Source organism: Natator depressus, chromosome 8 (genome assembly GCF_965152275.1).
Source record: "Natator depressus isolate rNatDep1 chromosome 8, rNatDep2.hap1, whole genome shotgun sequence".
In the NCBI taxonomy this organism is placed as follows: Eukaryota; Metazoa; Chordata; order Testudines; family Cheloniidae; genus Natator; species Natator depressus.
In genome coordinates, this window is record NC_134241.1 from 70,915,504 (window position 1) to 70,930,072 (window position 14,569).

Consider the following 14,569-nt stretch of genomic DNA (forward strand, 5'->3'; position numbering starts at 1 on the left):
GTACCTTTGTGTAAGCCATTTTGAGATCTTTGATGAAAAGTGCTATACTGTATAAATACTAAGTATTACTGATTTATATGAGTAATTCAGTTGACATCAGTAGGAATTACTCAGATAGATAAAGGTTACAGGACTAGGCCTTAAGGATTGCAAATCCTCACATAAAATTAGTAGTGAAGTTTAAATTCCATTATTAAGTTTTCATAATATATGTGCATATAAGAATAAAAATGTATACTAAGTCATAGGTGGTATTTTGTACCCATTGAATATGCAGTCTGTAGTCAAAAGGATCACAACTGCACACAGCTTTTTATACCTAATCTATAAAAGGAGAAAATAAGAAAGGGTCAGTCCTTAAATAAAATATATTACATTTTCCATCCTCCATGTTTTCAGGGATGGGGAATACACATCTTCATAAATTTCTAAAAGGGAATTTAGATAAATTCAATAAGAATGAGAGAGGCAGCATTATAAGAAGCATTTATACAGGGGAGCAACACAAGTATAGGAGTAACAATGAAAATGAACAAAAACAAAAACTGGAAACAATCATGCATGTATTTACAATTGTTCCTTTCCTGTTTAAGCTAAATTCACCCTGGCGGGCCAAGCTGACTGTTTTAACCTGAAAGGCCACACGGAAATATTTAAATCTTAAATGAAGACAATATAATAGACAGACATTAGAGACTCTAGCCATTCGATTCAATGTAAGTTTTGTTGCGCTGATGAAGGTTATGAAAAGTGGGGCAAAAACATGAGAATAGGGAAATACAGTTTGATATGCAAGAAACTAAAATTATGATTGTCTTGAATGAAGAAAATTTGAGAGACCTAGAATAAAAAATACTAACCACCAAAAGGAAGTAAGGTGTAGGGCAGACAGGCATTTGAGTCTGATGTTCTCCTCTTAGATCTGATTTTCTTTTGGGTATTTATGCTCTGTGCAGATCCTCTGGCTGCTGCTCTGACATGCCCACTTTTGACCTGTGTTGTATGCGTTTCCTTGTGAGCTCTGCCTCACAGTTATCATACATGGAGATGCAGTCCCCCTCAGAAGTTCTTTACTGAAGTGCTCACTAGCACAGCACAATGAAGGCTGCATGAGCCCTGTTATGCTATTTAAGATGGAGACTAAACACACTAGCATTTTCTTTAATAACAAAAGGGCCAAATTTTGCCCTTACTTCTGCTGGTATAAATCCAAAGTAATTCTGCTGATTTCAATGGATTTATACCAGTTAAACTGACGAATCAATCCCTCAGTCCACTGTCTTCTCCAGAAACAGGCCTAGGTTTCTCTTGAGCTCATTTATTCTCTTTGCTTCAAACCCTTTTGTTTTATTTTAAGATAAGTTTTAGATCATGCTCCTCGGGCAGCATGGTCCATTGCACAGAGCACAGGAACAGGTATAAGGAGACTTGATTGCTAATCACAGTTTTGCTAAAGACTTGGTGTGTGACCTTGAACAAATGACTTCCCATTTTGGGCTTCAGTTTCCTCAGCTGGAAAATGGGGAACATGATTCTTATCCTTTGTAAAGTTCTTTGAGATCTAACAATGAGCAGTGCTTTCTAAGTGCTTGTTGTTTTTATTTATTACTCTTTGTGAACCTACTACCAGAGAAATAAATTCGTCTGCATTTATTCCTATTTTTACATATTTTGATTCATTCCAGCCAATGAAGCAAGTGGCTCTGAGCACCATTGATCATTTAGAAGAAATACGATTAAACAAGTGCAATTACAAACCCAAATAATTAATTCCATCCTTAACTGGTTAAAAGATGGGAAACAAAGGGTAGGGATAAATGGTCAGTTTTCAGAATGGAGAGAGGTAAATAGTGGTGTCCCCCAGAGGTCTATACTGGGATTAGTCCTATTCAAAATTTGCAGGTAATGCAAAACTATTCAAGATAGTTAAGTCCAAAGGAGACTGCGAAGAGCTACAAGGGGATCTCACAAAACTTGGGGAACAAAATGGCAGATGAAGTTCAATGTTGATAAATGCAAAGTAATGCGCACTGGAAAACATAATCCCAACCATATTTCTAAATTAGCTGTTACCACTCAAGAGAGCTTGGAGTCATTGTGAATAGTTCTCTGAAAACATTCACTCAATGTGTAGGGGCAGTCAAAAAAATGAACAGAATGTTGGGAATCATTAAGAAAAGGATAGATAATAAGGCAGAAAATAGCATATTGCTTCTATATAAATACATAGTACGCTTACATCTTGAATACCGCATGCAGATGTGGTCGCTCCATCTCAAAAAGATATACTGGACTTGGAAAAGGTTCAGAAAAGGGCAACAAAAATTATTAGGGGTATGGAACAGCTTCCGTATGAGAAAATATTAATAAGACTGGGACTTTCCAGCTTGGAAAAGAGATGACTAAGGGGGGATATGACAGAGGTCTATAAAATCATGAGTGGTGTGGAGAAAGTAAATAAGGAAGTGTTATTTACTCCTTCTCATAACACAAGAACTAGGGGGTCACCAAATGAAATTAATAGGCAGCAGGTTTAAAATAAACAAAAGGAAGAATTTCTTCACGCAACGCACAGTCAACCTGTAGAACTCTTTGCCAGAGGATGTTGTGAAGGCCAAGCCTATAACAGGGTTCAAAAAAAGAGCTAGATAAATTCATGAAAGATAGGTCCATCAAAGGCTAATAGCCAGGATGGGCAGGGATGGTGCCCCTAGCCCCTGTTTGCCGGAAGCTGGGAATGGGCAACAGGGGATGGATCACCTGATGAGTGCCTGTTCTGTTCATTCCCTCTGAAGCATTTGGCATTGGCCACTGTCGGAAGACAGGATGCTGGGCTTGCTGGACCTTTGGTCTGACCCAGTATGGCTGTTCTTATGTTCTTAATTTTGAAAAAATCTATTAGGTTCCCTTGAATTCTTATCTTTTTCCTTGAGAGTAAGTACAGTCCCCTTAATCTTTCCACAGAATAAAGATTCGTCAAACCTAATGTTGTTTTAAGCCCCAAACCTGTGGTTGACTCTGCATAGGTGGGCCCTTATGCCCACAAAGAGCGCCATTCACTTGAGCAGGGCTTCTTGGTGTGAGAGGTCCAGTTGCAGAATCTTAAATTAGTTTAATTTTTGCTGCATCCTCAATGAGGCTATATTACCCTTCCTTTGGTACAGTGACTAGTACTGCACGTAAGATCACCTTATTTGTTTGATATTCTGACATGCTGTTAATCCTAGCTAGTATCTTGTTTGCCTCTTTTTTCTTTACTTCTATGCAATACACTTGGTGGCATCAATGATTTTTTCACAGTAACCCCCAAGACTTTTTCCTGACTAATGTGCTGGATGATTGTTCTGTTTACCACACATTCCCTAGACTGGTGCCTTGCTCCCAGATGAGGTTTCTTAAATCCTGAGTTTCATGTGGGGATACTTCATTACCAAACCAGTATCAAATACAACCATTTAAAAGTGCTGTTTTGCTGTGCTGTTGTGTTCCATGAACAGGTTTTTTCTTTCTTTTTCTGTTTGTTTGCTTGTTGCTGGCTGCTATTATGCCAGGAGCCAAATAGACCCTCGGCTGTCCCCCACTATCAGGGGAATACAAAGGTGACTTTAAGCCATTTTATGCTCACTACCTGACTTTGATCAGACCTGAGGATCTGGCCCTGTAAGTCTAGCTCGAAAAAAATATTTTATTTATTTAATTAATTGATCGTTATGAAACTTTTTGAGATGCCAGTAAGAGGAAGATGACAGAAATTAAACCAATTTTTAATGATCAATTTCAAATTACTTAATAAATCTTTATAATGTTTTATGTTAGATAGTTTGTGGTAAAGGCCTTGGAATAGAAGGAATGACAATCAACACCTTGAAAGAAGATGGCTACAAAGCAGTCTTCATTGGAATAGGTAGGAATGTCTTATTCTCCTTTATTTTGTTTTGTTGAAAATGAGAATGATTTTCTGCCAATAAATGGGCTGTATTTCAGTATCTTAGTAAGACAAGTTTAAACGTCTTCAGTGTAAACCAGATGATGTGGTAAGAAAAAAATTCTCTCATCTGTTCGACTGGTTTGAATCTGGCTCTCCCTGGCAGTTACTGCAAGCTGTTGCTGCCTGATGGCAATTCACTGGTTAATGTGAAATGATTTGGATGGTTCTTAGTGGACAGGTGAGCATATAATAAAAAAATCCATAACAATTGGCACTAAATGGCACTGTGTCTGGAAGTCTCAACAGAGACCAAAGACTAAATAGTGTTATGCACAGACTTAACCTATTGTACCTTGGGCTCCCTGTAGATCAGGGTTGAAAGACATAGGTATGATAGAATCAAGAAGCTTGCACTGCTGCAGCTCGTACTATATCTGTAACCAACAGACACCAATTTCAAACACTTTTCATGAACTTTGAAAGTACTGAAATTCTTCTCCAATTACTTATCTAAACACTCTGTGCAGCTTACTGTATATATGTGTGTGTAATAAATTATAAAACTAGGAACAAAACAGCTTACAGGTTTTCTCAGTTTGATGTTATGTACGCTTTTGAAAAATAGATATACTTCATGAGAGCTTACTAAGAGAGTTCAGTTGCTTCCCATGAGATGGCTTTCAAACCACAAAGTTAAATAACCAGAAGCAATGCTTTCCACTGTCACTTCCATTTTCCTTACTGATGGAGGAGGAACTTTGCATTTACCTTTATTCTTTCACTCTGAAAGTTGGAAAGAGAGTCAGCGTACCGTTGCAGTGGGTTTTTTTGTTAGTTTAATTTTTTTGGGTGGGGAGGGATTATTTGTTTTAACTTAAGTTTGTTCAGACATAAACTTAAACAATTCATATGCTAGTTCAACAAGCCCTTCAGCAATTTAGTTTGATTGGCTTTACTTATTGTTTAGTGAAAAGTTTCAAAAGTGGATGTACTGAAAGTTACTAGCAATAATTGCCATTCTGGCCTGAGGGATATGCAAGCACAATTTTCAATTTTTGTGAACAGCTTACTATACCCCCATAATTAGCTAGTGAATATGTAAGCCGGTGATACTGTGCTTTATTGCTTTTTCTTTCCCCTATAAGAAGAATTGACCATCTTTCAGAGGTAGATTTCAGAGCTAAATTGAATTATGGTGGGGGTTGGCTTTAACAAAATAAGTTGGCTTTGAATTCTACTTACACTAAAATAATAATTTCATCTCCACTCCCATTATAAAAATACCCATCTGATATTTAAACCATTACTGCTAGCTTAATTATATCAGGTTATGTGTTAGAAGTATTTTGGAGTACAGCAATACCCATCCCTAACATATGATAGCCATGCTGAACATATACTGTCTACAATTGGCATGAGGCTTAATGCTCTTTATTGATCTAGACATGGCCTAAGTGAACATAATAGGAAATAAGTTGTCCAACTGTTCCTTCCTATTATTGATTAGAGAGATGTAATTCTTAGTACAGCGACAACTGTTGTTTACCATCTGGGTATTCAGTATAATAAGCTTTGCCAGATTCATTCTCTCATGTGATTATACTGTACTACCAACCATTGTGATTTATATAATCCTAAATCCTCTCATTGTTAGAGACATTCCACACGTAGAAAATTCCATGAGGTCATATTTCTGTATAATTGTACACAGGGCAATATGCCAGGTTATCTTCTTTCATGTTTTAATCAACATGACTATCCCTCTTCTAACTCTTTTGCTTTATAAAATCCTGGAAGTTAGGAGGGAAATGCATAAATGAGCATTTATTTTCTCAACATCTAATACCTAGAATAAACAGCCATCCTTACAGCATCAGCATTGTTCGATATTACAACATAGATTTATTCAAACATTTGAAAATTTCTTTGTCACTACTGATTAATTGTCAATTTACCAGTGTGTATTTTACCTGTAGAATGGCTGGATCTTATCTATAGAGAGACTGTCTCCTTGCTTACGCCCAATAAGGTTATCCTGGCACACAAAATTTTTTAAATAAAGGCATTTAATTTTATGTAAATCTAGACATTATTGTGTCTCTCAAATAAATATACAGAGCCAAATAGTGGTTTTACTTCTGTGAGAAGTGCTGGGTAAGTGAGCAGGTGCAGAGTTCTAGTAGACCAGTGGAGGTACTGTGCACCACTTGCTTCGCCACATGTAAACAGAATGCATTAGGAAACAGAAGGGGAACAGAGTGTATAACACTCCATACATGGGCTGGTGAAAGGTACTGTGAACTCACAACAACCCTTGCTGCCAGAGGCTGGCAGACATGTAAGAAGGATTGGGTCCTTGACTATGCCCCTAAGCCAACTTGTTACGCCCCCTTGTGAAGTGCTGACTGGAGCTCTCACCAGCACTTTCCTTTTGTGAGCAGTGATCACTAGTATCCTCATTCCACTTAGATCCTGAGCACGGGTGGAGGAAGATGGAAGGGCAAGTGCAAACTGAGCCCACAGTGTGTCTGGGTCTGCTGGGTGTATAATACAAAAGAATATTTATTATGCGCTCCACTAAAGATCTTTATATATGTTGATTCTGAGCACTGGTTTTTCTGTTTGTGTTCTTAGTCTACTAAACTTTTGGGGGGGGGGGGAACCACAGGTTGGACATTAACTTGAATGTTGGAAGCAAAAATTTTTAATAACGTTGCTTGCATCAAATACAGTTTTGTAAGCTTGTAATAATTCAGTTCAAAAGATCAGTTACTTAGTAGAATAAGAGCAGGCTGTTCTCAATTTCCTCTACCAGAGGAGTGGAAGTAAAAGGGAATGGATGATTGAAAGAAGATGGGTGTCTAGGTGGGAAGAGGAGTACGTGAGACTAAGTTTTTTACAGAGTAGGGGGTCCTTTCAAGGGAATGCCTCTTGGAAGTAAGGAAGAACTTGGAGATATGGGAGTGAACAAGTGTCCAGAAGTTTTATGGGGTGAGTGAGCATCCATGTGGAGACAAATGTCTTAGAGGCAGGTGAAGGCTGAAATTGCCTGGAGAACCCTGAACATCACATGGCTGGAATTTTGTATCAGGAAGAGGAATGTGTCATGGACTAGGGGGTGAAATGGGTCTAAGTGAGGAGGAGAGAGCACATGCGCAAAGTAGGCATCGTAGGAGGCATATTTAAGGTTGTATCCCTAATATTTAGCAAGCATATGGAAGAAAAGCATGTTTTGAGGCTTCTGTATGGGGTCAGAGATCACAACCTCTCCATTTATTTCTTTAATAACTTTAGAATTGGGTCTTGTGCTAACTCCATGCAAAAGGGAATCCAACCAAAAGCTCTGGGAACCCTTTGCATATATTTAAAAGCAAAAGAACATTGGAGCCACAAAGTAGAATTCGACCAGAGCAGGAAGCACTTCTTCTCTGAATCCTGTCACCCATCATCTGATCATTAACCATGTGGCCAGTACGCATTACAACCTGCACCATGTTTTTCAACCAAACAAATCTTGTCCTCACCTGTGTCAGCCCTTCACCTATTGCCACTCAAACAGACAGGCTTTTCAGTGTGCCCTGAACAAATTTGAGCTATTTCAGATCTTGGGAAAGGAACCCTTACAGAGAATGTTTTATCATTAACTCCCTTTCTTTTTATAATGAAACAAATCAAGCTTGAAGTCTTCTGTGGATTGCAGCTGTGACATACTGCCATAAGAAGAGGTAGTCTCTCAAGTAGGCAGATCCTATAGCATTTAGATGTGTATAGGGTAAAACAAACACCATAAACTCTACCTAGAAACAAATTGACAGCCAATATATGTCATGGAGCACTGATAATATATGCTGTCTCCAAGAGTTATCACTTAATGTACGAGCTGCTGCATTCTGCACCTGCTTAATTTTCCAGATAAGATGTAGCCCACATAGAGTGCAGTGTAATAATTCATAGGGAGCATGAGGCGACAAATGCATGCATTACCATAGCATGGTCTATAGCCAAGAGAAAGCAAATAAGCAAAAAGCACGCCTGGACATTGCAGCAGTGTGATCGTCCAACAGCAGATGGGGATCCAACACAACCTCCAGACTGCATACCCAAGTAACACATGGCAAGCATGCACTATCAATCAAAGGGGATGATATTAGCCTTCCTGTGTATTCCAGTTGCTTCCTTCAACCTTCCATTATCACATTATGTGGACTGAGTTAACACTATGTTCCTGTTGTTTCTGGAGGATTCAGTGAGTTGCTTGCTTCATCCCTGCCCCTTATGTGGTCCTGTAAGCCCACTTTCAGTTTTCTTTCCACAGAGATCTCTGCTTAGCAGATTCTGGCGGCACACATCACCTCATGTGTTTTACTGAACATTATAATTCAGAAGGGCAAAGTGATAGTGAATTACAGCTTTTTACCCTTGGACAGCTAAATTCACATCATGCCTCAAGTCAATAATAAAAGTTTAATTTTGGGGTCACATCAGAGTTCCCGTTTGCATAGAACAAAAAATGATCATAGAAATTAGTACAATTGACAGTTTCTACACAGGACTGGAATGCTGCAGCAGGGGGGAGGAGAGGAGGAACAATTTAAATCAATATGGCAGGTTTCCATTGCGCTTACTCGCCCTCAATGGTTGTTGCTTTTCACTTTCATTTAGCTAAATGTTCAATTTCTAAAGCTTTTGGCATTGTAGTTTAATAAGTGTTTTTAAAAATGGCAATTAAGCATAGAAACACATGGCTGGTGGTGAATGCTTAAAAATGTCATTTTGAGACTCAAACTGTCTGCTAGCAATGGGTTTTAACTTGTAACATTTCCTCTACTGTTTTTAAAACCTAACCAAGATGAATTAAATCTTTCAGGTAAACTTTTATGGTTAAGTTTGCAAGTAGGTCTCTGAATTTATGGACCGAAAACTCTTATTTTACCCATCAGAATGAGATAGTAAGACTCAGTTACCTGCATAGTGCAAGATTTGCTTATGCAGAGAGATGCACAAGCAGAATTTCTGTGACCAAGTTTACAAATCAATTTGAAAACTTGGCCTTTACAAGAAAAGTTTCAAATCAGTAGCTGCCATGTGTAAGTATTATGGAGACCCATCGTCAGCAGAGAATTGGCATTTGTGTGAGAGAGATCATGGGGGTGATAAACTAGGCAGAGTATGTAGCCCTTGAAGACTGCAGTATAGGGCAGCAAGAGTGTGTGACCCAAGGACCTGTCAGCACTAACTGGCAGAGGTCATGGGGTGCATAGGTTTACAGGGATCCTCTGGACCTGATATTTACATTCTAGTTCACCAAAGTGTGTCATGTAAGATTTCTACTGAAAGCCTGCGTCACAATGTTCATCATAATCTTTGTGAAAGACACTTATGTCCCAAGTTGACTATTGTATATTGTGGATCTTTTATAATGAAAGTCTATTTACATACTGAGTCAAGTGCTAATGAAGAGATTGTGGGGACTTCAGAAAAAGAAATTAACAGGAAAAAAGTGAATGGGTGGAAGGGACCCTATTTACAAGTTAGGAACAAAGGACTGGTCTGATATATCTAGGGATGCAGAGATACACCCTGACATCCTTCATCTGGAGAGACAAAGTGCTAGCAGCTTGATTTTATGAAAGGAGGGTCTCAGCCATCCTCGTTGCAAAATGCTGTTTAAAGGACTTTTAATAAGCAGTAGCTTATTAAATAAGAGAGGATCTTGGTACTTAAGTTTAAGCTCTAGAATGTGTGTTCTGATTTTATTTTATATGTAACCCTTTGTTTCCATTAATCCTACTTGCTTCTTATTGACTCACTAATCTTTGCTAAATAAACTTATTTTTGTTTTCACTATAAACATATCTAAGTGTTGTGAGTGTAAGTGGAGCAGTGATCCTGAGGTGAAATTGATAAGCTGGTATGTACTATTCCTTTGTGAGTATTGAACGTGTGGATTCTGTGAGTGTTTAGAGGATCAGGGGCTGGACATTCCAGGGGCGTGGTTGGAGGACTTGGAGGTTGGAGTGTGCCTATAGCTAACCTGCATGAGGGACAGCAGGATCTTTGTAGGGAGAGAGGGGAGTGCTTGTGTTGCCTGTGCCAGGGGTTCTTAGGGAGCTGACCCCTGGCAAGCACAGACAAGGCTTGCTGCTAAGGGCAGATGGTAGCGAGGTGCTTCACAACCCTGGGTACCCTTGGCAAGTATCACAGTAGGTCCTAAGGAGACAGAACAGCTTGAGTGCTCTGTGTTACTGTATCTTTTGGTTCATTTTTAGGACTGAATACTTCTTTTTTTATTACGTTTCCTCTTGAAGGTCAGCTAAATTATTTGCAGGCCAGGACTCTTTCAGGACCTCAGAAAGCATTATACAATCACTTTTGAAGAGAGAATACAACACATATTTGTATACAAATATTTATTTGAATAAAAATGAAAAAGGGCATAAATATTTTAACAGCAGTTAAAATACTGTTAAATAACTTTTAAAAAATGCAAACAGTAAAGATATGAGCATATCCTTCCTATGCAGACTTATACAAAGACTGCTCTTATTACAGAGACGGACTGTAACATCTGCACTACAGTTTAGGGTTTCTAAATAACATTTACAGTCCCCTCCTTTAGTTCACAGGAATATATATATATATATAGTCTTTACATCTGATTATCTCTTTAGGCAAAAATTTTTGAAAAGTGCCTAATTCCCATTTTCAAAAGTGACTTAGATGCTTAAGTCCCATGGACTCCCAATGAGACTGCGAGTGTCTACACTGGATCTGGAGGTGTAATTTCCATTTCAGGTGAACACACCCACACTAGCATTGACCAAGCTATTGTGCTAAAAATAGTAGTGTAGCCACAACTATACCAGCACTAGCTAGCTGACCTGCTATCTGAAACCCTAGGTATGTATGTGGAATGGCTAGCTGATCCCACTTCCCATGCAGCTGTGGCTACTGCAGGTACATCTGCTTGAGCTGGAAATCACACTGCCAGCTCCAGGGTAGACATACCTTAAGGCTATGTCTACACTATGAACCACTGGTGGCAGCCCGTAGTGTGTGTGTAGCTACATCTTGCAGTGAAAAGCAGACTGCGCTCACACTTGCAGCATGTAGCAACATGTCAGTGAAAGGCTCTGGAAGAGGGGAGGCAGCAGGGAAAGCCTTCAGCAGCTCCCCGCTACCAGAGTCTTTCACTGCTGTGAGGAAAGGCTCTGGCAGAGGGGAAGCCGAAGGGAAGAGCTCCAGCAGTGGGGAGCTGCCAGAGCCTTTAACTGTGGTAGGGAAAGGCTCAACAGTGGGGAGGCAGTGGGACACTATACTGCTAAAAATGGCAGTGTAGATGGGGAGGTGCAGCTTGGATGAGTAGAAAGTGTGCATGGTATGTATTCGCATACATATCCATATTTTTATTCTACTTGCTTAAACCATGGCTCTGCCTACCCTCTCTTTATACCCATGGTAGGAATGTACTCTACACGCTGATGAAAGGAGCATTCAGTGTAGACTTACCCTTAGAATCCTAAATCCCTAAGTAACTTTTTATAATGGCATTTAAGCCTGTTAGGTGCTTTTGAAAATTTTTACCCTTATTCTATATCATTACCTAAAAGGTAACATGCTTCTTCAACTGACAAAGCAGAACTAGAAATAACATTCATATGTCTTTCAGGCCATATCCAAACATGTTGGCTCTATCAGCAAACAGCAAAAATCTAGTTTGTGAATCCTTTTAGCTAATAGCATTTAGTTGTCAGCTAATGGTTGACTTGATTTGCCTTAGAACATCTAGTCTGATAGAAAAATATTTCTATAAAAATGATGCATGTTTGAAACATCAGCACATAAAAAAGCCACTGCATGAATTTCAGTAGGGCATTCACTCCTATATAAAGCCCGTTTGTGCAATCCTTACTAACATGAATGCACCCTTGCTCAGATGAACAGTCACGCTGACTTCAGTTGGTCTACTTCAGTGAGTAAGGATGCACCCATCTGAGTATGGGTTACGCAGTTTGGCATTAAATATTTATAGCTTGGGCCAAAAAAACTTACTAAAAATATCCAAAGTGTGTGAACACTACAGAGGAACATCATTGTTTAGGGTGGTCCAAGGAGATAGGGTATAAAGCAAGGACAGTGAGATCAAAATGATCATTTGGAGATCAAAATGAGCAGGAATTAAATCTGCCAAAGGAAGTGATGCAAGTTCCATTGCTTGAGTCTTTTACAATTTGCCTGGAGAAAACACTGTAAAATATACATTAGTAGCAAATAATCACTCCTGTAGTTGCAGGGGGGGTGAATAATTCATTATTTAACGGGGTATTTTCCCTCTCTAATTTCATATGAGTTTTGTTAGTTTTACATATGGTAAGATACTCTGTTGCACTTGGAAACACTTAACATTTGGTTTGTAAAAAAAACACGATTTCTTCCTTTATAGTGTGATATTGGATTGCTATAGCACCTGTTATACCATTCTAGATTCCCCAGAGGCTATATCATTTAATGCAAATTTAGTTAATGTTTTACATAAGCATACAAAATATATCCAAGAGAGAGCCCTTTATACTGTATAGTATGTCCTACCTGCAAGGGTTAAATCAATATATCAAAGGGAATAAATCAAAGACCTCATGTACAGAACCTCTTCAGTAATTGCAGTCATTCATTGTTAATTAACATAGCATTAAAACAATGGTGTCTTCAAATAATCTCATTGATTGTAACAAAATTACACACCAAAAATAAATTAAAAATCCAAGCACTGGTGCACCTCATTTTTTAAAAGTTGTGAGATTGATTTACTATCTTATCCCCCAAAAGTAAGTAATCTCCTCATGCCTGTTGTTATCTTCTGATTAACTATGCAGTGCCACCTGGTGTGCAGATGGGAAGAATATTACACATCGAGAGCTCTGTTCACACCCACCCACCCAGCTACAAACCTACGTGGCAAAAAGTGAACAGATGTTCATTTTGCTGGTGCTACAGAAAGAAATTGTGCATCTTACTCCTGATTCATAAACTAAATTTGGAGGCCATGATATCTGCATAGGAGGTGCATAGGCCCATGGCCAACACACAGATTTATAGAGGAAAAAAATAGCATGTAAAATTGTTTTTCTGTCTCACTTCATTCTGTTTTTTTCCTTTTTCTCTGCTATTTGCATTTTTTCCTTTTTTCTTCACTTGCTACTAAACTTGCTCCAAAGAGAAGAGCGAGGAAGCCAGTTTCATTTGAAATTGCTTCCAGACTTTTCCCATTGGTTGCTGTATTTCAAAAGTGATAGATGCTGCTACTTGGTGCCTCAGTGTATCATCACTTAGGGTTCTGTTCTCTGAGCACTCTGATGCTGATCCAGTAAAGTGCATAATACACGTGCTTAAAGTTAAGCACACACTTAGGTGCTTTGCTGGATTCAAGGACAAAAATACTGTGTACCTTGCAGGATTAAGCCATTAGACTCTGCTGGCTAAAGAAATGTTTCCCGTTTGTTTTTGTTTCTATGTCTTTATTTTGGTTTTGTGCAGCGTTATTTTATAGCACCCAACAGTATTCACAAAAGACAGACTCTGCCTGCAAAGAACTTACAATCTAAATTTCACATGACATGACACAGCAAGTGACAGAGAAAAAGATAGAGATGGAATGGTGCCAGGACAAGTGAGGCTAATAGAGGAATGATCACCTGGTTATTCAAGATAAAACTTGTCCAGCTTGCTGGTTCTGGTCAGTTTTGATGACAGTTGTAGATAAACAATATCATAAATCACTTGCAATAGGCTTCAGAGAAGAAGGGAGTTTTCTGGGGGGATTTTTAATGAAGACAGTAGTGGTCTCATGGGCCAGCTCAGCTCTGCATATAGGAGCCAACATGAAAAAAGAGATACCTGTGGGAGAAGCAGATCAATTGGGTATTAAGGCTGGCATCACTGGTGCATCAGAAGGGGCATGGGGCAATCAACTGGGAGACAAGACCAGACAAGTAAAGCATGTCTAAAACATGCAGTGCGTGGAAAGAGAGGATAGGAAGGGCCGTTTTCCCCACTATGCAGTGGTGTAAATAACAACACAAGTTGCAGAGCCATGGCAAATCAGTCTTGGAGTTTCAAGGTTATGGGATGCAGAATGAGGAGCCATTGAGAGATTAAAATCCAGGAAGATCATTTTAGTTGTAGAGGGTTTAGGAGGGCTTCAGGAAGACCAAAGATGCTGCTGCTGAAATAATCAAGACTGAACCTGAAGGCATAGATGAGTTTTAGCTGTCTGAATAAAGATGGATGTTGTGAAGGAAACAATGGCAGAATTTAGACATAGCCTGGATGTGAATAGAGAATATACTACTCCATTGTTATCAGAGAGCAGCTAGAAACAAACTGACCATTAACATGCCCATAAAGTCCACATGGAAGCAGAGTTATTTATCTAGTAACTACTATTTAAATTTAAAGTAATCTCTCCATCACAGGCTATGTCAAAAAGGAGCTGCAGTTACATCTATCCATTAACGGAGGAATTCCCCTGCACTAGATTGTGTACTTAAATCTAGAAGGACCAATGCAGAAGCTCAAACAAGCCTGTATGCACCACTCAGCCCCATGCTAATAGCTCAAGGAATGCATTGAACCTGAGTGTGG

The 14,569-nt window shown here is 39.0% G+C and overlaps 1 protein-coding gene across 1 annotated transcript in view; it reads left to right on the top strand.

The window, feature by feature from the left end:
- DPYD (dihydropyrimidine dehydrogenase) overlaps positions 1 to 14,569 on the top strand; it is a 552,826-nt gene that overhangs the window by 216,997 nt on the left and 321,260 nt on the right. Inside the window, exon 8 of the mRNA XM_074961282.1 lies at positions 3,817 to 3,904. Within this exon, the coding sequence (XP_074817383.1) occupies positions 3,817 to 3,904 (88 nt within the window). The remainder of the gene's footprint in view (positions 1 to 3,816; positions 3,905 to 14,569) is intronic.